This window comes from Larimichthys crocea, unplaced genomic scaffold, assembly GCF_000972845.2.
Source record: "Larimichthys crocea isolate SSNF unplaced genomic scaffold, L_crocea_2.0 scaffold385, whole genome shotgun sequence".
Classification (NCBI taxonomy): domain Eukaryota; kingdom Metazoa; phylum Chordata; class Actinopteri; family Sciaenidae; genus Larimichthys; species Larimichthys crocea.
The window spans coordinates 11,465-33,617 of NW_020855041.1; the positions used below are offsets into that span (position 1 = coordinate 11,465).

The following is a 22,153-nucleotide window of genomic DNA, read 5'->3' on the forward strand; positions in this document are numbered from 1 at the left end:
GGATATGACGTGTTTTATCAGGATATGACGTGTTTTAATCGGGATATGATGTGTTTTATCGGGATATGACGTGTTTTATCAGGATATGACGTGTTTTATAAGGATATGACGTGTTTTAATCGGGATATGATGTGTTTTATCAGGATATGACGTGTTTTATCGGGATATGACGTGTTTTTTCGGGGGCACTGTTGGTTGTGATACACTTTATCGGGACTGAACCCCACAGGAGGTAGGAAAGGAGTAGTTTTGGTGAGATCAAGGTAAGTCTGCAGGAAATGAATGTGTGTGTGTGTGCATGTGTGTGTTCCTGCAAACTATGAAAACAGTCTGACAGAGCCAAACACACCCACGGATGAAATAACAAACACTGACTACAGCAGTGGTATGTTTACACACACACACACACACACACACTCATATAGTCCGTTCAGACTGAATATAGTCCCGGCTGGTTCTGGGGATCAAACATCGGGTTTGTTTTCACTGATGTCACGGGTCGCTTCATGTTTCACACTGTGTTTTTCTTCTTTGCTGGAAGTCTTCCCCTGCCTCACTGACAGAACCAGAACCAGAGTGTGATGGAGCTGTGTTTATTCACACTGTGTGTGTGTGTGTGTGTGTGTGTGTGTGTGTGTGTGTAGCTGAGCTGTGGACATCGATGTAAGCAGGTGTGTCATCCAGGAGTGTGTGAGGGGAAATGTCAACAGAAGGTGAAGCTGCGATGTCCCTGCAAGAGGATTAAGAAGGTACACACACACCACACACACATCCTGTGACAGACACACAAAGAAAATACACACACCCAAACACACATTTCACATATTTAACACACATACATACACGTTTATTATAATCTATTTTTGTTGCTACTTTCAATGTGCATGCGTTTCAACACGTGTGTGTGTGTGTGTGTGTGTGTGTGTGTGTGTGTGTGTGTAGGAGTTCCCGTGCTCTCTGTCGGATCAGTGTGTTCAGTGTGATGACACCTGCAGAGACCAGCAGAGGAAAGTCAGTCAGGTACACAAACAAACACACACACACCTGTACAGTGACAGAATCACATCTGATACACACTAACCACTCTGTGTGTGTGTGTGTGTGTGTGTGTGTGTGTGTGTGTTCAGCTGAAGGAGGCGGAGCAGCGAGCAGCTCAGGAGGAGGAGCAGAAGAAACTTCAGGTGAGTCTTTGATCATTAATGAGGTTAACAAGCTTCAGCCTTGATGAATCCGCCTCGTTACCTGTTGATCTACCCGTTGCGTTCAGGAGGAGCTGGAGGCGTTCGAGAAGCGTCAGCAGCGAGGAGGTCGGAGGAGCAAAAAGCGAGGGAGGAGGGAGGAGGTGGATGATGACGAGGGGAGGGCGGGGTGGTGGAGGAAGTGTGCCGCCGCCGTCCTTGTCCCATTGGTTGGAGCTCTGCTGTCGGCCACCGCCTACTACCTCCTGACCACGCCCTGAACCGACACACTAACACGAACATGTTGACTTTAATTTCACTCTCTTATTGTCTTTTATTTTGGTAGTTTTTTTTCCTTCCTGTTTGTTTGTTGAAGAATTGAACACAGGATGAATGTTTGTAAGTCTTAAATGTGAAACATCTGTCCCCGCTCACGCTGACCGTGCTGATGTCGACTGATTCATTTACTGATTTTTAACATCTGACGTTTAAAAGTGTGAACGTTCATGTTCGGTTGTATTGTCGGACTTCCTCTGATCTGACGGGTCCAAAAAACATCAATCAGGTTTTAATTCATTAAAAACATTTTGTGTTTTTTTGGGGGGGGGTGGTAAAATTGAATATTTCAGGATTGAGAGGGTTTTTTTTTTTCTTCTATTTGGCCTAAAGAATCATTTCAAGTGTTCCTGTACGAGCAGCCCTCATTAAAGTTTATTCATACGACCTTTGACCCCGTTTCCTTTTGTCTGATTATAAATATTCACACATTCATCATCAGTTTCACGTTCACCAACACAATGCTAGCTGTAGCTTTCTTCTCGTATTAATGAAGTCAAAGATGTTTTGCTCAAGTTGAAACTTTGAAACAAACTATTTCGCCTCAGTTTGCTCCGAGTACACAGGAGGATTAAAGAGCATGCGAAAGGAACTTTGAACTCAAATCATTTAAGAAATGAAACCAAAACTGTTTGAACATGGGGACTTATGGAGACTGACTCACTTCTGGAGCCAGCCTCAGGTTGCTGCTTGGTTTCAACCAGTAGAGGTTTGATTGGCATCTGAATCTTTGAGGATGTTCGAGAGTTTAAAGTTGTTACAAAAGGTTTTTTGAATGAGGCCACAGAGGCGGCCGCTTGTTTTAGCTTATCTTTAGCTAGTCACCTTGTTCAAGCTTCTTGTTAGCTTGTAGTTAGCCTGTAGTTAGCCTGTAGTTAGCTTGTAGTTAGCCTGTAGTTAACCTGTAGTTAGCCTGTAGTTAGCTTGTAGTTAGCTTGTAGTTCACCTGTAGTTAACCTGTAGTTAGCTTGTAGTTCGCCTGTAGTTAGCCTGTAGTTAGCTTGTAGTTCGCCTGTAGTTAGCCTGTAGTTAGCTTGTAGTTCACCTGTAGTTAGCTTGTAGTTAACCTGTAGTTAGCTTGTAGTTAGCTTGTAGTTAGCTTGTAGTTCGCCTGTAGTTAACCTGTAGTTAGCTTGTAGTTAACCTGTAGTTAGCTTGTAGTTAGCTTGTAGTTTGCCTGTAGTTCACCTGTAGTTAGCTTGTAGTTAGCTTGTAGTTAGCCTGTTTTAGCTGTCGAGATTATAATTTGTGTGTTTGTTGTTGTCGTTACAGACGTCGTGTGATTTTTGATTTTGAAGTCCGAGCAGAGCAGAACGTCCCCATAAATCATGTCCCCACTCTTCACAAGGTCCCCACATACACACACACACACACACGTTGTGGTTAAACTTGTGTGCGTGTGTGTGTGTGTGTGTGTGTGTCTGTGTGTCTGTGTGTGTGTGTTTTTAAAACACACACACACAGCACGAGGCTCATGTCCCAGCATGCACTTGACCGTGAATTGGATTTAATCTGTCGTTAAGGCTCCGTCACGTGCAGACAACCTGAGCAGTGTGTGTGTGTGTGTGTGTGTGTGTGTGTGTGTGTGAGAGAGCCTGAGGGGGCGGAGCCAGCGTGTCTCGTGCTCGGTTAGTTAGCGGAGCTCGCGGGCAGCAGGCAGAGGGATGGTCTCGCGCTCGGCGGGCAGCATCAGGTCATGTTGTCCGCGCGGCTGGAGACCTGCCCGCGTGTCACCTTCAGCGGCGGAGCGGGAACTGCGGCGGTGAGTGTCGGTGTGTGTGTGTGTGTGTGTGTGTGTGTGTGTGTGTGTGTCTGTGCTATTGTCCTTGAATGTGGCGCTCCGTCTCCTTGTCTCCGTGTCTCCGTGTCTCCGTCCTCCGGCTCCGGTTCTGTTCGCTGTCTTCCCGCCGCTGTCGGTTCTGCTCACAGTCTGTCCCCGGTTCGACATCAAAGCTCCAGTAATTAGTGAATAATTAAGAAAGTCTCTGATGGACAAGTTGACACATTCAGCTCGTGACTAACTGAAACTGGAAATCAGATTTTTATATTTGAATGTTCATCACCCGTCCAGAACCAGAACAGTTCTGCTGAGAACTCACCCACAAACACTCAGTCTGTAACCACGTGACTGTAGATATAGACTATAGATTGTATATTGACATTTTCATCAGTTTGTCTGTTAAAGTCCACTCTCGGTCCTCCGTGACGACTCTTCGGTGAACTCTCCCCCAGAAAAGAGCCTCCGCCTGGGGCAGAGCGAGCCGGTGAGTCGCTCTGTCCACGGGAATGACCGAGTCGACTCTTCGGCGAACCGTCATCCAGGAAATATACACATAGACATATTCAGTTAATTATAACGATGTCAGAATGACTTTGATTAATTCAGATTTTTAAATACTTATTGACTAAACAAATAATAATTAGTGAGGGCTGTAATAAGAACTTAACGAGGTTCAGTCTTAGTGAATCATTATCTTAAAGTTTCCAGTCTGATGCTTCTTTTAATTTAACGTTTCATTATAAACTTTTTAATGATTAATATCTGAGTTTATCTAATAAAAGACAGGTTAATTATTAATGAAAGAACATGAAAACATGAAGCTTTATTATTATTATTATCATCTGTTAATTAACGAGTCAATCGTCAGAACACGTTTTTAAATATTCCGTTCACTAAAACATCAATAAATAAATCAAATCATCACAAGATATTTAGTTAGATTTTTTACAGGAAATCTTCAATAATAAAACAACTTATTTCAACATAAAACTTAATGTCAGCTGTTTTGTTTGAAACTTTAATAATTCTTTAGAATTATGTTCTATTTGTTTTCATGTAAAGTTATCAAATGTGTCAATAAAGTTTATCGAGTCCCGTGTCCGTTACGTTTGATAACTGCACCAAAGATAAAAAATGTTTTCGTTTATCACTTTGAGTTATAAATGAATCTGAAATAATATTTATTCATCCTGATTAGTTAACTCAGTTAATGATTCTTGATTTAAACAAAAAGAACAAAAATGTTTCATGGATTAAATAAACCAAATAATAAAATGTCAGATTGATAAAATCATAAGCAGATATAGATTATAGATTTTATATTTATAATATATTTAAAACTTTTATTTTGATGTGATTCAGCTTCCGTAGTGTAAGTTTGACCTTCAAAATAAAAGTCTCAGCTCTGAGGTTTTTAACAGACTAAAATCATGAATAATTAAGTGTTAATATAAACAGTCTCACTGTATTAACATAGAGAGAGAGAGAGAGGTGGAGCGAGCAGCACTTAAAGCATATCGGTGTTGAGTGTCAGCTCGTCATCGTGTCGCTTCAAAAATAACTTTAACGTGTCCAATGGAAACTCTGAGAGGACACCCGGGCCGGGCCGAGCCAGGCCAGGCCGGGCCGGGCTGGACCGCCCTCTCTGCTCGCTATAAATAACCTGAGGGGGGGGGGGGGGCGTGGTTTAGACTGGACTTGTGTGAGGCGTTTGAGGTCTCTTTTATGTCCGCTCAACAAACTCACTGCTGTGACGTCACACACACAGACGGTGACACGTCAATGATGTCATAACCCCGGGTTGATGTGTCGTCCTCAGACTCGAAGACCCGAGGTCGGGATGGGCGGGGAGACGTGTCCTCACAAGCTGGGATCGACCAATCACCTTCGACTTCTGCTCTACATCCTGATCCCCACCGTGAGCCTGCTGGCCGGCCTGCTGCTGCTCGCCCTCACCCTGACCGGTAAACACACACACACACACACGCTAGTTACCTACACTATGAGTCGACCTTTGAGTCAGCGCCATGAGGCTGAACAGAACTTCTGAACCAGCAGTGTCCAGTCTAACAGCGAACACAGCGACAGAACCTCTGAACCTGCAGTGTCCAGTCCTAACAGCGAACACGCGACAGAAACTCTGAAACCTGTGCAGTGTCCAGTCTAACAGCGAAAACACGGCGACAGAACCTCTGAACCGCGATGTCCAGTCTAACAGGAACCACAGCGACAGAACCTCTGAACCCGGCAGTGTCCAGTCTAAACAGCCCCCCCCCCCGCCTGTCCAGCTGAACCACGGCGAAAGAACCTCTGAACGCCAGTGTCCCCGTCTAACAGTGAACACAGCGACCAGAACCTTGAACCAGCAGTGGTCCGTCTAACAGCGGGAACACGACAGACCAGAACCTCTGAACCAGCAGAGTGCCAGTCAAAAGTGAACACGCGACAGGAAACAGAACTCGAACCAGCAGTCGTTTCATCTAAACGAAAACAGCCCAACGAACCTCTGAACCGGCAGTTGCCGTCTAAACAGTGAACACAGCGACAGAACCTCTGACCGGCAGTGTCTCCGTCTAACAGTGAACACAGCGACCAGAACCTCTGAACCAGCAGTGTCCAGTCTAACAGGAACACAGCAGTCGGGTTTGGTCCTGGCGTCCGGGCTGAGTCCGTTCACGTTAGCATACACAACTGGACCGAGCTAAACCAAGTTTACATAAGTAATGGAGCTAACGTGTGGCTTAGCTACGTGCAGTGAGCTAACGTCTAGCAGTGAGCTAACTAGGTTAGTCCATAGCATTAGCTTATGTTAGCAGTTAGCTACATTAGCTTAGCTCCAAACCAGCTGGCTCCTCTAGTGTTAGCTGCATTAGCTTTGTTATGTTAGCTTTAGCTTCCATGTGCTATTAATGTTTTCTCATCATGAAGTCTGTGGAGTCAGCATCGGTTACTGTCACGTTTATCCCTGTTGCGTCTTCAGAGGCTCCAAACCGTTCGAGTTACGGCTTGCTGAGCCCGGTTCTGTTAGCATGCTGACCGGGCTACTTAGCAGTTAGCTGCTTTATCGTGTGGTTATGCTAAAGCATGTGTCCATGAGGGGACGAAAGAAGACCTGGAAGGAATGCGTTTCTAGGTGTCAAGATTTCATCATCTACGTGTGTGGGTGTGTGTGGGACAGTGTGTGTGTGTGTGCTTGTGCTGTGACAGTGTGTGTGACAGTGTGTGTGTGTTTGTGTGTGTGGTTGTATGGTGTGGTGTGTGGTGTGTGTGTGCTGTTGTTTGGTGGTGGTAGTGTGTGTGTATGTGTGGGTTGGGTGTGTGTGTGGTGTCTGTGTGGGGTGTGTGTGGTGGTGTTGTGTGTGTGTGTTGTGTGTGATGTATGTGTGTGTGTATGTGTGTGTTGTGACTGTGTGTGTGTGTTTGTGTGACGTGTGTGTGTTGTGTGAATGTGTGGGAACGTGTTGCTGGTTTGTGTGTGTGTGTGTGTGTGTTGTGTGTGGTGTGGTATGCTTCCCCTTGTCCCCATGACCGGGGGGACTCTCGGCCCAATCAGGAGCAGAGTTACCGTTCCAACATTCAAGACAAAGAAGTTCAAAATATTTAACACATGGTAGTAAACAGCTCCATCCACCATCCTCCTCAATGCACCACAACATCCTACAATATATTTGCATCTGTCTTCTGTAAACTCTGACTTGTTTGTATCGGTCACTTCCATTTTATACTTCACTCCTTGTTCCTTATTTCATATTCTATCCAACATTTCTTCTTTTGACACAGTTTCTGTTTCACAATGAATCTACTACGCATAGTACTAAGAAGGGGTCTATACGCATAGGCGATCGCATAGATAGAAGAGAAAAAATGGGGAGTGAAGACGACGTCTAATGAGTACATAATACTAATGATTAATACCGATCGGAAAGAAGCAGAGGAAGAGGCGCTGAAGAAGAGGACGTACTAATAGCATAGTAAGACTGTACGAGCAGATGGCGAGATCGGAGAACGTATTGAATGACGGAGCGCGAGAATGCAGAGGAGAAGGACAAAGTATGAAAGGAAGAAACGATGAGCCCGGAAGACTACGGAGAGACGTACAGAGGACGAAGAGTAGAGGATAATGCGAGCGGAAGTTGATACGAACGGGCTAAGGGAGCTACGAAGAAGTAAGAGTAGTGAAGATGCGCGAGTAAATAAAGATGAACAATATATATATAAACAATCTATTAAATCAGTCTCTCGTACCTTCATATGATCTAAGCAGGATAATCTTAATACTCCTCCTTATATATGCTACTCCTAGTTTCTCATCTCTTGCTCCTTCAATTATACTATTACACTCATCTATCGTCTACGTCTAAGGATTCATTTCATATGTCGATCCCTACTACTCTTCCTACTCTCTTCTCTCCTATCCTCTGTACTCCTTTTCCGCTGACTTCCTCCTTATATCTTTCTTACTCTATACTCCTCCTAATTTATTTCGTCCTCTAATAATCTTCGATCACCTTCATACTCTTCTCACCCTCTCGTCTCTTTCCCTCGCTCCCTTCATTCCTCTCCCTCTCTCTTTCTCCTCTTCTCCTTTCTCCTCAAGCAGCTGTTGTTGGTTGCGTCCCCCTCCCCCGCCTCATATTAACCAGCTAACAGTCTTTAAAGTCTGTCAACTTTTGTGTTGTGTCTCCGTCCGTCTGTCTGTCGTTTGAAGCGAACCTCTGCAGACTCTCAGCATGATTTTTATATATGTATATTTATATATGTATATTTTATATAGTATATTTTATATATGACATCACATCATGCCGTACCTTTGTGCTGAACTGGAATGTGATCAGTGATTGGCATGTTTGTCTGCGGCCCCGCTGTGATGCATCTGTTCCGAACCGTGAGCAGCTCCATGTATACGTTTGAATTTAAATATGCTTATATAACACGCAGTTTATTTATATGACAGATGTAACATGAAGCTCTTCACAGCACTAACACAACCTCTGCCTCATGGAAGCAGGTGGTTTATGTTCAGGTACATACTGCAGTATATATCAATTATAGATTCAATTATGTCAGAGTAACAATACTGCAGTATATATTCAATACTATATTCAATTTTGTTCAGGTACATACGCAGTATATATGCATATATATTCGGGTTATGTTCAGGTACATACTGCAAGTATATATCCATATATATGTCATTATTTCATGTGTACATACTGCAGTAAGTATCCATAATATATAATTTAGGTTTCAAGGTACAACTGCACGGAAATATATTCAATATATTCCGTTTATGTTCAGGTACATACTGCAGTTATATTCAATATATATTCAAGTATGTTTAGGTACTCTGCAGTATATATTCAAATATATTCAGTTATATGTTCAGTAATTCGGCAGTATTTATTTCAATATATATCAGTTTATGTTCAGGTACATATGCAGTATATATTCAAATATAATCAGTTATGTTCAGTGGTACATACGCGTATATTTCATATTATTTCAGTTATGTTAGGTACATACTGCAGTTAGATCTAATAAAATTCAGATAGTTCAAGGTACATACTGCAGTATATAGTCAAATATATTTCCAGTTATGTTCAGGTACATACTGCAGTATATTATCAATATATATCGTATATGTTTAGGTACTACTGCAGTTATATTCCTCATATATCATTTTCTTGTTCAGGTACATACTGCAGTATATATTCAATATATATTCAGTTTATGTTCAGGTACATACTGCAGTATATATTCAATATATATTCGTTTTGTTCAGTACATACTGCAGTTATATGGTCAATATATATTCATATAGTCAGGTTACATACTGCAGTATTATTCCATATATATTTCAGTTTGGTTCGGTCTATACTGCAGATATATCCATATATATTCGTTTATGTTTAGGTACATACGGCAGTATATATTCATATAATTCAGTATATGTTATTACGCATATAGACATGCAGTGCATTCATATCCAGTATATATTCAGTATATGTTTCATATAGTATTGAGGTACATACTGCAGTATTATGTGTCCAATATTTAATTCAGTTTATGTTCAGGTCCATCTGCGTATATATTCGAATATAATTCAGTGATGTTCAGGGTCACATTACTGGCAGTATAGATCCAATATATATTCATATATGTTTCAGGAACCTACTGCAGGAATATATCCAATGAAATTCAAGTTAGTTCAGGTACTTGGCAGTATATATTCCAAAATATTCATTTATTCAGTATTACTCGTAGCATAATTCATTTATGTAGTACATTGCAGGTAATTATCCAATGATTAATTCCAATGTAAATGTTCAGTCAACTGCGGCGTATATATCCACATATATTCAATTTATGTTTTCAGGTCATACATTGCAGTAGATATTCAGTATAGAATATTCCGTTTAGTTCAGGTAATAACTGCAGTTATTATCGTCAATATATATTCACGTTGTTATGTTTAGGTACAGACATGCAGTATTATTCTAATATATAGTTCAGTATATGTTCGGTAAAGACTGCAGTATAATCCAATATTATATTCAATTTGTGCAGGGAATTACATGCAGTATATATTCAATATATATTCAGTATATGTTTAGGTACATACTGCAGTATATATTCAATATATATTCAGTTTATGTTCAGGTACATACTGCAGTATATATTCAATATATATTCAGTTTATGTTCAGGTACATACTGCAGTATATATTCAATATATATTCAGTTTATGTTCAGGTACATACTGCAGTATATATTCAATATATATTCAGTTTATGTTCAGGTACATACTGCAGTATATATCCAATATATATTCAGTTTATGTTCAGGTACATACTGCAGTATATATTCAATATATATTCAGTATATGTTCAGGTACTTACTGCAGTATACGTAGCATAAATGTTCAGGTATACAGTATATATTCAGTATATATTCACTTATATGTCAGGTTGTGCGTAGTTGTTGAAATCTGTCAGTGACTCCTTATTTCCCATGTTAACTGTGTGTGAGTGTGTGTGTGTGTGTGTGACAGATGTAAATAGAGCAGTCTGTCTGCTTCACCATGGTAACTGGATCACTCTGACACTATTCATAGTTTTCCCGTTGAACACACGTACACGTCGAACACAGGCTCAGCAGTTGTTGCACTGCACATGCCATTAACATTACACTGTTAACACACACAACACACACACACACACATAACATGGAGCTCAAACTTGAATTTTATCTGTGTGTCTCGATGTTTAAGGTGTCGATCACCTGATGATTTATTTGAGTTGGTCCTGACGGTGTTACGGTAACGATAGAACACACACCATGAGTGAACCTTTGTAACAGCCTCACTGTGAACACACAGTCTGTACCTCCTCTGTAGCTGTCAGATCTGGTAACGAGCAGCACAAGCTGTGATCCGACTGTTTGGTGTGTTCCTGAACGCAACATGTCTGATAGACACGATGTCTGTTTTTATGAATGAATCATGATCACTGAGTGTCCCCATACTGATTATTCTGACGAATTTCAGCACGCAAAATACATTTGCAAACGGCTCTCCTGGCCACAAATGTCACTCTACAGAAATAAGAAATTTCCTACGTTTCTATGTAGAAACGTAGGAAAATTCGTGGGCTACGCAGCGATATCACTGCTGAAGCTGTCAGACTTATAGTTTTGGCGGGAGACGCACTGATGCTCCAGGATCACCCACCGACAGCCCCATCTACTGCCATGTAAACTGGAGAGTAGAAATTTCCCAAAGGAGCACGGGGCACCTGTTCTTTCTCTCTCTCCCCAGGTCACATTTTTTAACTTCACACACTGAAATTCAGCATTCACATGGTCGACAAGATGAGGATGCTCACGGTCATTTGGGCTTTTTGATAACACCTACCGTTTGGCATTAGTGTCCACTAGTTGGAGGGGCTTCATTTAGAGATTTTCTGTCTCTCAGCAGTCACTCACACACAGACAGAGCACAGCTGCAGTTAATTGCTCTGACCTGCAGCTGACCCTGGTTGTCTCTCTGCAGGTATATTCGGCAGCAGCCTCCTGGACTCCAGCCCCCTCCCCTCCCCCGAGCCCGTTGCAGACAGCGACCCCAGTTACCATAGCAACAGCACAAACCCCTCCTCCTTCTTTGAGATGGTAAACGTCACGGTCGCGCCACAAAACCGTGTCCACCGCGATGACCACAAGGATGATGACGTCACATCCGGCCATGACCACAGCACACCTGCTGCCACCACCAGCACTTCTCCAGCCTCCTCTCAGGCTCCGCCCACCCAGCCATACACAAGCACGCCTCCTGATTGGCTGACTTCTGTGGCGTCACTGAGCACCGCCTGGCCGATCGGCACCACCGCAGCACCCGACTCAGGTAACAGAGAAAAAAACTACAAATCCCAGAATCCTCTGCTCTGCTTCTGTCTGTGTTATTGTGTCCTTTTCTGTCAAACACTAAAATCTTATTAGACTCCATTAATGCAGGACGGAGTGTGTGTGTGTGTGATGATAAATCGTTCATTCAGTTTCTATTTTAAAATTCTCCTCATCTCCGTTCGTCCACTGTCCTTCACTGTCTCTCTCTCTGTCTCTGTATTAACGTGGAGACGAGGTGAATGCTAATGAGCTGCACACTGTCCTGTCCTCTGATTGGACACTGGGCAGTCACCAGACTAACGGGACATCAAGCTAACTCTGACCCCGAAACTCCGCCGGACACGTCCCCGTCTCTGTTTCAGTCCGTCCTGATGTTTCTGTGTCTGGCTCGCTGTCAGCTGCAGCGATGCGGGCGGGGTTTGAAACATTGATTAGAGCGGCTGCACGCGGTGCACATGTGCCCGGTGGAATTTGGGGGTTAGTGTGAGCTAGCTGGTTAGCTAACGATGGCTCAGTACACAGTGAAGGTCAACAACACTGTTCAGCAGCTGATGTGAGTCATCATGCTCCGGTTCTGGCACGACACTGGCTCAGCAGCCCTTTAGCAAACAAGCTAACAGGTAAAGCTAGCCTGACTCTCAGTCTGTCTGCAGGCAGCTGTCAGCTGATCGCGGAGCCTCAGTGTCACATGTTGCCCTACAACCAAACATGGCTGTCCTCCTCGGTCGCCGTGGTGAAGAGCTCCGAGGTCGACATGTTGCTAAGGTAACCACATCCTGTCAGCGCTCCCTTCCTCTTTGTGGCTCAACCACAGCTGTCCCTCTCTCTCTCTTTCTGACGCAGGTGATGTGAGGGGTATTCAGACGTCTCTTTGTTGTTGCAGGTTCTTCAGCTACCTCAGCAGACTGTCCTGCTACAGACACATCATGCTGTTCGGCTGCTCGCTGGCACTGCCCGAGTGTGTCGCTGCTGACGGGACGCACAGCAGGTAACGCTAACACTTAGCTTAGCTTAGCTCGTAGCCTGGCTCTCTTCCTGGGTTAGCTTAGCTCGTAGCCTGGCTCTCTTCCTGGTCTGTTGCTGCACATGAATCAGCTGTTCAGGTTGTAAGTGGGGCAGCGTGTGTGTGTGTGTGTTTGAACACAGCTGAGAATCACATCACACACACACACTCTTAAATTAGAACACACATACTTGTTGACCTCTGACCTCTCATAGTGTGTCGTGTTTTTCTCTCTGAGTGGGCGCGTCGTAGCCTCCATCACAGTAGCATTCTGGGTAATGTAGTCTCCCTGTGCAGGCGCGTCGTGCTGCCCTGCGCGTCGTTCTGCGAGGCGGCGAGGGAAGGCTGCGAGCCTGTCCTGCAGATGTTCAACGCCTCCTGGCCTGAGTTCCTGCGCTGCTCGCAGTTCAGCAACACGACCACCGCCACTCTGCCGGCGCCATCATCGTCATCACCCACGGCAACCGCAAGCCCTGCCCCTTACACCTGTTACACGCCACGACAGGTCAAAGGGAAACTCTGTGAGTAAACACACACACTCTGAACTGATCACATGGTTCGATGACATCACTGATGTACGCTCTCTCTCATTGGTCGGCAGCTGTGTGCGGCGGGAAGGACCACTTCCTGTGCATGACAGGGATTTGTGTCCCTCAGAAACTGGTTTGTAACGGATACAACGACTGTGACGACTGGAGCGATGAGACACACTGCGGTGAGACACACACACACACACACACACACACACTGTGGCCTGTATAAATAGCAGAGTGGAGTTTTTAGCTCGTTGTCGTGGCGACGTGGCTGCAGGTGATTGATTGGACGGCAGAGCTTCTGGAACTGTTTGTGACAGAGATGGTGGTCGTCATGGCGACGTCAAAGAGCCCATAGGCTGAGAGTTATAAAGAGGGAGAGTTTTAGTCTTTGTGCGTTGACGTCTCTCGCCCTCAGACTGACCTCCTCGTCTTTAAGACGCCGTAAAAGTCAACAAACAGGAAATAAAAGCAGTCAACAAAGACAACAAACATAAAAACATAAGTCAAAGGCAGGGAACATACGCCTCTATAACAGACTGAGCTAACAGCAGCTACAGTTGGATGTAGTCACATGACCTGTCTCTCTCTCTTCAGTGTGTTCAGACGGGAAGTTTCGGTGTAACACTGGTCGTTGTCTGTCTCCCTCTCTGGTGTGTGACGGTTACGACGACTGTGGAGACCTGAGCGACGAACACAACTGTGGTGAGACACACACACAGTAACACACACACAGTAACACACACACAGTAACACACACTTGTTGTGACGTAGTTCGGGATCAGAGTGTGAGCGAGGGAATCCACCACCTGTCTGTGTGCCAGCATGCAGCGAGGGGTTCTCATGTCTGTCAGCTGCTCACTGTCCACCAACCTCACACAGCTCGACAACACAACACTGTTTCCTATGACTACACGTCTGACACCTTTGTTTTATTGCTGTGAATATAAACGGGTCGACTCGCTCAGTCCTCCATGCTGACGATGAAGCCAACAGAACCACAGAACCAGACCACCTCCTCACTCCGGCTGGGGAATCAGATCCGGTCCATAAATGTCATGAACAGATCCGGAGACTCTGCTCTGACTCCGTGTGTGTGTGTGTGTGTGTGTGTGCAGTGTGTGATCTGGCTCGTGAACATCGCTGTGGTGACGGTCGCTGTGTGTCCAGAGACTGGCTGTGTGACGGAGACCACGACTGTCTGGACAAGAGTGACGAGCTGAATTGCTGTGAGTGTCAAACAAGATCAAACCTTTATTTAATGTGAAGGTCACCTGTGGGTCGTTACAGTCACCTGTTGGGTCGTTACAGTTATAGTCACCTGTGGGTCGTTACAGTCACCTGTGGGTTGTTACAGTCACCTGTGGGTCGTTATAGTCACCTGTGGGTCGTTACAGTCACCTGTTGGGTCGTTACAGTCATCTGTTGGGTCGTTATAGTCACCTGTGGGGTCGTTACAGTCACCTGTTGGGTCGTTACAGTCACCTGTGGGGTCGTTACAGTCACCTGTGGGGTCGTTACAGTCACCTGTGGGGTCGTTACAGTCACCTGTGGGGTCGTTACAGTCACCTGTTCGGTCGTTACAGTCACCTGTTGGGTCGTTACAGTCACCTGTGGGGTCGTTACAGTCACCTGTTGGGTCGTTACAGTCACCTGTGGGGTCGTTACAGTCACCTGTGGGGTCGTTACAGTCACCTGTGGGGTCCCTTGTACAGTCAACTGTGGGGTTCGTTATCAGTCACCTGGTTGGGTCGTTAAGTCACCTGTTGGGTCGTTATAGTCACCTGTGGGGTCGTTAGTCACCTGTGGGGGTCGTTTACAGTCACCGTGGGGTCGTTACAGTCACCTGTTGGGTCGTTATATAGTCGCACATGTGGGTCGTTACAGTCCACCTGGTTTTTGGGGTACGTTTACAGGAAGTCATCGGTTGGTCGTTATAGAGTCACTGTGGGGTCGGTACAGTCACCGTTTGTGGGTCGTTACAGTCACCTGTTGGGGTCGTTATAGTCACCTGTTGGGGTCGTTACAAAAGTCACCTGTTGGGTCGTTACAGTCACCTGTTGGGTCCGTTACAAGTCACCTGTTGGGGTCGTGTACAGTCACCTGTGGGGTCGTTAACAGTCACCTGTTTGGGGGTCGTTAAAGTCACCTGTGGGGTGCGTTACAGTCACCTGTTGGGTCGTTGTACGTGTCCCGTGGGTCGTTACAGTCACCTGTGGGGGTCGTTACAGTCACCTGTGGGGTCCTTAAAGTCACCTTGTGGGGTCGTTACAGTCACCTGTGGGTCGTTATAGTATGAAGGGGGTCACCTGTTGGGTCGTTTACAGTCACTTTGCTGTCTGGGGTCGTTACAGTCACCTGTTGGGTGTCTTTACAGTCACCTGTGGGGTCGTTACAGTCCTGGTGGTCGTTAAGTCACCTGTTGGGTCGTTACAAGTCACCTGTTGGGGTCGTTAAGTCCCTGTTGGGTCGTTATAGAAGTCACCTGTTGGGTCGTTACAGTCACGTCGGTGTGGTCCCGTTACAGTCACCTGGTGGGGTCGTTACGGTCACCTGTGGGTCGTTACAAGTCACCTGTTGGGGTCGTTACAGTCACCTGTGGGGTCGTTACCCCCCCCCAAGTCACCTATGTGCTTGTATTTTATATTCGTAACATTTCCTGATTCCACGATTCACCTGAAACTAAACAACGTTGTTTTACTAAAACGTTTGGTTTTTGGTTTGCAGCTGTAAGAGTCAGGGTCTGTCTGGAGTGCAGGAAGTCAGTTCGTTCGTTTCAGCGGTCCCGCTGTGACGGAGAAGAAGACGAGTAAGGAAAACGGTTAGTGTGAGGAGCACTGAGCAAGAGAGCAGTAAGACACCTGTCTGTCTGCCTCTCACCTGTTCTGTCTGCCTGTCTCTCACCTGTCTGTCCTGCCTTCTTCAGTCTTCTCCCTCCAACCTGTCTGTGCTCTCAACGTCCTTCACCCTGCGCCTGTCTCTCACCTGTCCTGCCTGCTCTAACCGCTGTCTGTCCTGCCTCTCACCTGTCTGTCTGCCTGCCTCACAACGTCGGCTTCTTCCTCAAACCTGGGGTCCTACAGCCGGTGGTGTTGCTGCTTCCCGGTCAGCCCAGCTGTTATCTCCACTTCCTGTCCTCTGTGTGTGTCGGAGGAGAAACGCACGCCTGTGACCCACGAAAAATAACAACAACTGCAGTGAGTCCTCAAGAACCAGACAGAAACCCAGCTGTTTGTGCTGTCTGTAGTGGTCTGTAGTGTTGTAATTGTTCCTGTGCTGGTCCTGTAGTGTCTGTGCTGTCTGTTTGCTGTTCTGTGGCTGTCTGTAGTGTCCTGTTAGTGTCCCTGTGGCTTGTTCTGTAACTTTTCTGTCTGTCTTGGCTTGGTCCTGTGCCTGTCTGTTAGTGTCTGTGCTGTTCCCTGTAGTGTCTGTGCTGTTCCTGGCGGTTCTGGTGGCTGGTCTGTACTGTCTTGTGTGTCTGTTGCTGTCTTAGGTGGTCTGTACTTGTCCTGTTTACTGCTGTTAGTGGTCCCTGTGATGTCTGTAGTGTCCACTGTTGCCGTGTCTGTACTGACTGTTCTGTATGGTCTGTGCTGTCTGTAGTGGCTGTGCTGTACTGTAGCTGTCTGTATAGTGTCTGGTGCGGGTGGTGCTGTCTGTACTGTCCTGGTAGTGTCTGTGCTGTCTGTAGTGTCGGTGCTGTCTGTTAGTGTCTGTTAACTGTCCTGTAGTGTCTGGTGCTGGCTGTAGTGTCTGTTAACTTGTCGGTAGTGTCTGTGCTGTTCTGTGTTGTCTGTACTTGGTCTGTAGTTGGGTCTGTGCGGTCTGTAGTGTCTGTTACCTGTTCTGTAGTGGTCTGTGCTGTCTGTTACTGGTCGTGTAGTGTCTGTGCTGTCCTGTAGTTCTGTTGCTGTCTGTGCTGTCTGGTAGTGTCTGTACTGTTCTGGGTAGTGTCTGTGCTGTCTGTACTGTCTGTTACTGGTCTGTAGTGTCTGTGGCTGTCTGTTAACTGTCCTGTTAGTTGTCTGTGCTGTCTGTTGCCTGTCGGTACTGTCTGTAAGTGTCTGTGCTGTCTTGTAGTGTCTGTAGTCTTGCTGTCTGTAGTTATGTGCTGTCGTGCTGTCTGTGAGTGTCTGTAGCCTGGTCTGTGGTGTACTTGTCTGTGTTGTAGCTGTCGTCTTAGTGTGTGCTGTCTGTAGTGTCTGTGCTGCTGCGTCGGGTGTACTGTCTGTGTTGTCTGTCTAGTGTCTGACTGGTCTTGTATGTTGAGTGCTGTGCTGTCTTGGCGATGTCCGTCTTAGGTACTGTCGTTATGAGTGCGTGCTGTTGTACTGTTCTGTATGCTGCTGTAGTGCTGGCCTGTAGTGGTCTGTGTGTATGGTCGTGGTTGTAGTGTGACGCTGAGTGTCTGTGCTGTCTGTACCGTCTGTACTGTCTGTCGTGTCCATGTGGCTGTCTCGTACTGTCTGACTGTCTGAGTGTTGTTTCTGTAGTGGTCTCACCGTTTAGGAGTGATGTCCGTGCTGTGTTTGTCTGTGCTGGTAGTCGGGCTCTGTGCTGTCTGTACTGTCTTCTGCTTAGATTGTGCTACTGTCTGACTGTCTTGTAGTGCGTGCTGTTCTGTTACTGTCGAGTGTCGCTGTGCTGTCTGTACTGTCTGTTAGTGTCTGTGCTGTCTGGTAAGCTGCTGTACGTCTGTAGTGGCCTTGCTGGCCTGTCTGTACGGTACTGGTCTGTAGTGGTCCTGTGCTGCCGTGTTAGTACCGGTCTTGCTACCTGTCTGTAGTGTCTGTGCTGGTCTCGCTACGTTCTGTAGGTAGTGGTCTGTATTGTCTTAGTGCTCTTGTACGCTGTATGTCTGTAGTCCTGTGCTGCTGACGTCATGTCACTGTCTCCTAGTGCCTGGATGCTCTGTCTGTAGTGTTACTGTAGCTGTAAGTGCCTGTCAACGTCTGGTATGTTCCCTGTGCTGTGCTGTATGTGTCGTAGCTGTCTGTAGTGTGCTGTAGCTGTCCTTCGGCCGTGTCTGTTACGTAGGCCCTGTGCTGTCTGTACTGTCTAGTGTGTGCGTCTGTACCTGTCGTTAGTGACCTGTAGTACTGGTCTGTAGCTGCTGCTTGTTAGGCCTGTTTTCTGTACCTTCTGTCCTGTTGTAGTGCCTGTGCGCTGTCTGTTCGATGTCTGTGTCTGCTAAGTCGCGTCTGTACTGTCTGTTAGTGCCTGTGCTGTCTGTCTGTCTTGTACTGGTGTAGTGTCTTGTGGCATGTGTGCTGTACTTGTTTAAGGCTGGCTGGGTCCTGTCTGCGACGTCCTTGTGCCTAGTGCTGTCTGTATCTGGTCTGTTGCACTGACCTTCTAGTGACTGTTCTGTGACTGTCTGTCACTGTGCGTGTAGTTTTCATATGTCGTCTGCCTGTGCTGTCTGGTAACTTGTCTGTGTCTGTTGTCTGTTACTGCTGCTGTAGTGTCCCTGCTGTTCGTCTGTAGTGTCTGTTGCTGTCTGTAGTCTCAGTGCTGTTAGTCTGTGCCTGTTGCGCTGGACTGTCTGTAACTGTTCTGTTAGCTGTCTGTGCTGTCTGTAGTGGTCGGTACTGCTGTTGGCCGTGCTGTCTGTCGTGTCCTGTAGTGCTGTCTGTATTGTCTGTGCTGTTTAAGTGTATGTGGCTGTGCGTCTAGTACTGTGTAGTCTGTTCATGTACGTCTGGCTCGTACGTCTGTTGTCTTGTTAGTCGGATGTGCTGCCCTGTATGTCTGTACTGTGGCTGCTCTGTACTTGTCAGTATGTCCTGAGGTTCTGTAGGTGTACTGTCTGTGCTGGTAGTGTCTGTAGTTATGGCTTGGTGCCTGTGCGTCCTGTTAGTTGGTCTGTGCTGTCTGTAGTGCTGTGCTCTGTGTGTATGTGTGTATTGCTTGTCGCTAGTGTCTGTTCGTTGTATGTAGTTATGCTGTAGGTGTGCCTTTCCTGTAGCTGTCGAGCTGTATGTGTCCTGTAGTGTCGGCGGATGTTGTCGCTGTCTGTAGTGTCTGTGTCGATGAGTGCCGCTGTCTTCTTCTGTAGTGTGTAGTGATGTGTGCTGATATGGTGTCTGTAGTGTGATGCCGGTGTCCTGTGTCTGTACTGACCGTGCTGTCTGTATGTCTGTTGCTGACTGTACTGTTCTGTATGTCTGTGCGGCTGTACGACTGTGCTTCTGTTACTGTCTGTAGTGTTTGTGCTGTCTGTACTTCTGTGCGTCTGTAAGTGTCTGTAGTGTAGTGCTGTCTTGCTGGTGCTCATGTACTGACTGTCTCTTAGCTGTGCCTGCTGTATGGATGCTGTGCCGTCTTTCACGTGTTCTGTAGTCTGATGTAGTCTGTAGTCTGTTGCTGTCTTGTACTGACTGTGCCTGTTCTGTATGTTCTGTGGTCGCTCTGCATGTCTGTGTGTCTGTGTGTCTGTGCTAGTTGTTGTCGTCGGTTCATGTAGTGTCTGTGCTTGTGTCTGCGCGTGTGTAAGTTGTCTGTAGTTCGGCTCTGTAGTCTGTTCTGTACTGTCTGTAGTCTGTGATATCTGTACTGTCTGTTACTGTCTGTAGTGTTGGCTGTCTGGTACTGTCTGTACTGTGTGTTCTGTCAGTGTCCTGTTGCTGTCTCTGTACTGTAGTGTAGTGCTGTGGTGTTCTGTATGTGTCTCGTACTGGTCTGTGGGCGTGTCTTATGTCACCTGTACTGTCTAGCGTGTTCTGTGCTGGGTCTGTATGTCTGTTAGTGTCGTTGCGTCTTTTACTGTTATAGTGTCTGTGCTGTCTGTACTGGTTCCTGTAGTGTCTGTACTGTCTGTAGTGGTCTGTAGTGTCTGTGGTGGTCTGTAGTGTCTGTAGTTGTAGTGTCGTGCTGTCGTACTGTGTCTGTATGTCTGTATGGCTGTGCTGTCTGGGTGCTGTCTGGTCTGTCTGGTACGTGTCTGTTTAGTGGTCTGTACTGTCTTGTAGTGTCTGTGCTGGTTCTGTACTTCTGTACTGTCTGTGCTGGGTCTGTACTGTCTGTGCTGTCTGTACGTCTGTGTGTCTGTAGTGTTCTGTGCTGGTCTGTACTGACTGTGTGTCTGTACTGTCTGTACTGACTGTGCTGTCTGTAGTGTCTGTGCCGTTCTGTGCCGTAGTGTATGTGCTTGTCTGTGCTGTCTGTAGTGTCCTTCTTCTTTGGCTTGTCTGTACTGATTGCTGCTTTACTGCTTCCTCTATTTGTCTCAGCTCGCTGTGAGCCCCTCCAGTCTCTGGAGCTGTTGCAGAATCTGGCCCTAACAACCTGACAGCTCCCAAACTACCTGGGTCACCTGTCCCAGAGAGAGAGACCGTATCCCTGGGAGTCTCCCTGTTCCCCGGGCCCCTGGTCCCCAGACCGCTGCTAACCAGTACCTCATGTTCTAAACGCCTGCACGTTTGCTGGTACCGAAGTGTGACCCGGTGACCCTGCAGAGGGTCCCGCCCTGCCCCAGGTCAGTGGTGTTGTAGTACTTGTGGACCTGTTCTGTCTCTGCCGTTCTTCATGTCTCTGCCTTTCTTCTGGTCCTGCATGTCCTCTGCTCTCTGTTCTAGGTCTCTCATGTTCTGTCTCATGTCGTTCGCTATGTCTCGTCTCTGCTCTGTTCTCAATGTTCTGTGCTTCTGTCCTCATGTCTCTGTATGCGTCCTGTCCCTCATGTCCTCTGCCTTGTTCTCCAATGTCTCTGTGCTCCTGTCTTCATGTCTCTGTCTCTGTCCGCGATTCCCCGTGCTCGTCCTCATGCTCTCTGCTCTGTCCTATCATGTGGGGCTCTTCCGCGCCTCTGTCTTCGGTCATGTCTCCTGCTCTGTCCTATGTCTCGGTGCTCTTCTTGTCCGTCATGTCCTCTGTCCTCTGTCCCTCATGTCTCTGGCTCTGTTCCTCATGTCCTGCTTCTGTCCCTCTGTTCCTGCTATGTTTCCATGCTACTTGTGCTGCTTCCTAATGATCTCTGGTGCTCTGTCCGTCATGTCTCTGCCTGCTCTGTCCTCATGGTCTGCCGTCCGTGTCCTCATGTCTCGGTGCCTGTCTTCATGTCTCCTGCTCCGGTCCTCATGTTCTCTGCTCTGTCTCTTCATGTCCTCCTGCCACTCTGTTTTCTCATGTCTCGTTGTGGCGCTGTCTCATTCTCTTGGTCTCTGCTCTGGTCTCAATGTCCCCTCTCCTGCCCTCTGTCTTCCATGTCGCTGCTCTGTTCGGTCCCTCATGTCTATGTGCGTCTGTCCTCATGTCCCCTCTGCCCCTCTGTCCCTCATGTCCTCTGTGCCGCTGGGTTCGCATGGGGTTCCTCTGTGCTCTGTCCCTCATGGTCTCTGCTCTGTCCTCCAATGGTCTCTGCCCTCGGGTCTTCAGGTCTCTGCTCTGTCCACTCATTTTCTCTGTGCTCTGTTCTCATGGTATCTGTGCCTCCTGTCCTAAATGTCTCTGCTTTCGGTCCTCCAATGTCCTGTGCTCTGTACTCATGTCTCTGGGCTTCCTGTTCCTCCATGGTCCTTCTGCTCTGTCCTCAATGTCTCTGCCTCTGTCTTCATGGTCCTCTTGCCTCTGGTCCCTCATGTCTCTGTGCCTCTGTTCCCATGTCTCCTCTCTGCCTCCTGGTTCCTCATGGTCTCTTGCTCTTGTCTCATGTCTCTGTGCTCTGTCTCAATGTCTCTTGCTTCTGTCCTCATGTCTCGTGCCTCATGTGTCCTTCATGTCTCTGCCGCTGCTTGGTCCCGCAATGGCCTCTGTGCTCTGTCCTCATGTCTACTGCTCTGTTCCTCATGTCCTCTTGTTTTTGCCGCTGTTCTCATGTCTTCTGTGGGCTCTGTTGTCCTCACGTTCTCGGCGCTGTCCTCAATGTCTCCTGCTCCTGTCTTTTTCCCATGTCTCTGCGTCTGCAGGTCGCTGTGGTCGTAATG

The 22,153-nt window shown here is 46.8% G+C and overlaps 2 protein-coding genes across 2 annotated transcripts in view; both read left to right on the forward strand.

Annotated features, from left to right (window-relative positions):
• Positions 1 to 1,906, forward strand: part of LOC113745043 (NF-X1-type zinc finger protein NFXL1-like) — a 5,259-nt gene extending 3,353 nt beyond the window's left edge. Inside the window, exons 4-7 of the mRNA XM_027276476.1 lie at positions 645 to 749; positions 943 to 1,020; positions 1,128 to 1,181; positions 1,268 to 1,906. Of these exons, the coding sequence (XP_027132277.1) occupies positions 645 to 749; positions 943 to 1,020; positions 1,128 to 1,181; positions 1,268 to 1,459 (429 nt within the window). The 3' untranslated portion in view covers positions 1,460 to 1,906. The remainder of the gene's footprint in view (positions 1 to 644; positions 750 to 942; positions 1,021 to 1,127; positions 1,182 to 1,267) is intronic.
• Positions 1,907 to 3,089: 1,183 nt separating this feature from the next.
• Positions 3,090 to 22,153, forward strand: part of corin (corin, serine peptidase) — a 28,509-nt gene continuing 9,445 nt past the window's right edge. The window contains exons 1-11 of the mRNA XM_027276477.1: positions 3,090 to 3,276; positions 5,114 to 5,258; positions 11,344 to 11,691; positions 12,347 to 12,458; positions 12,577 to 12,681; positions 12,994 to 13,217; positions 13,298 to 13,411; positions 13,827 to 13,934; positions 14,348 to 14,492; positions 16,156 to 16,334; positions 16,655 to 16,687. Coding sequence (XP_027132278.1) covers positions 3,211 to 3,276; positions 5,114 to 5,258; positions 11,344 to 11,691; positions 12,347 to 12,458; positions 12,577 to 12,681; positions 12,994 to 13,217; positions 13,298 to 13,411; positions 13,827 to 13,934; positions 14,348 to 14,492; positions 16,156 to 16,334; positions 16,655 to 16,687 — 1,579 coding nt within the window. The 5' untranslated portion in view covers positions 3,090 to 3,210. The remainder of the gene's footprint in view (positions 3,277 to 5,113; positions 5,259 to 11,343; positions 11,692 to 12,346; positions 12,459 to 12,576; positions 12,682 to 12,993; positions 13,218 to 13,297; positions 13,412 to 13,826; positions 13,935 to 14,347; positions 14,493 to 16,155; positions 16,335 to 16,654; positions 16,688 to 22,153) is intronic.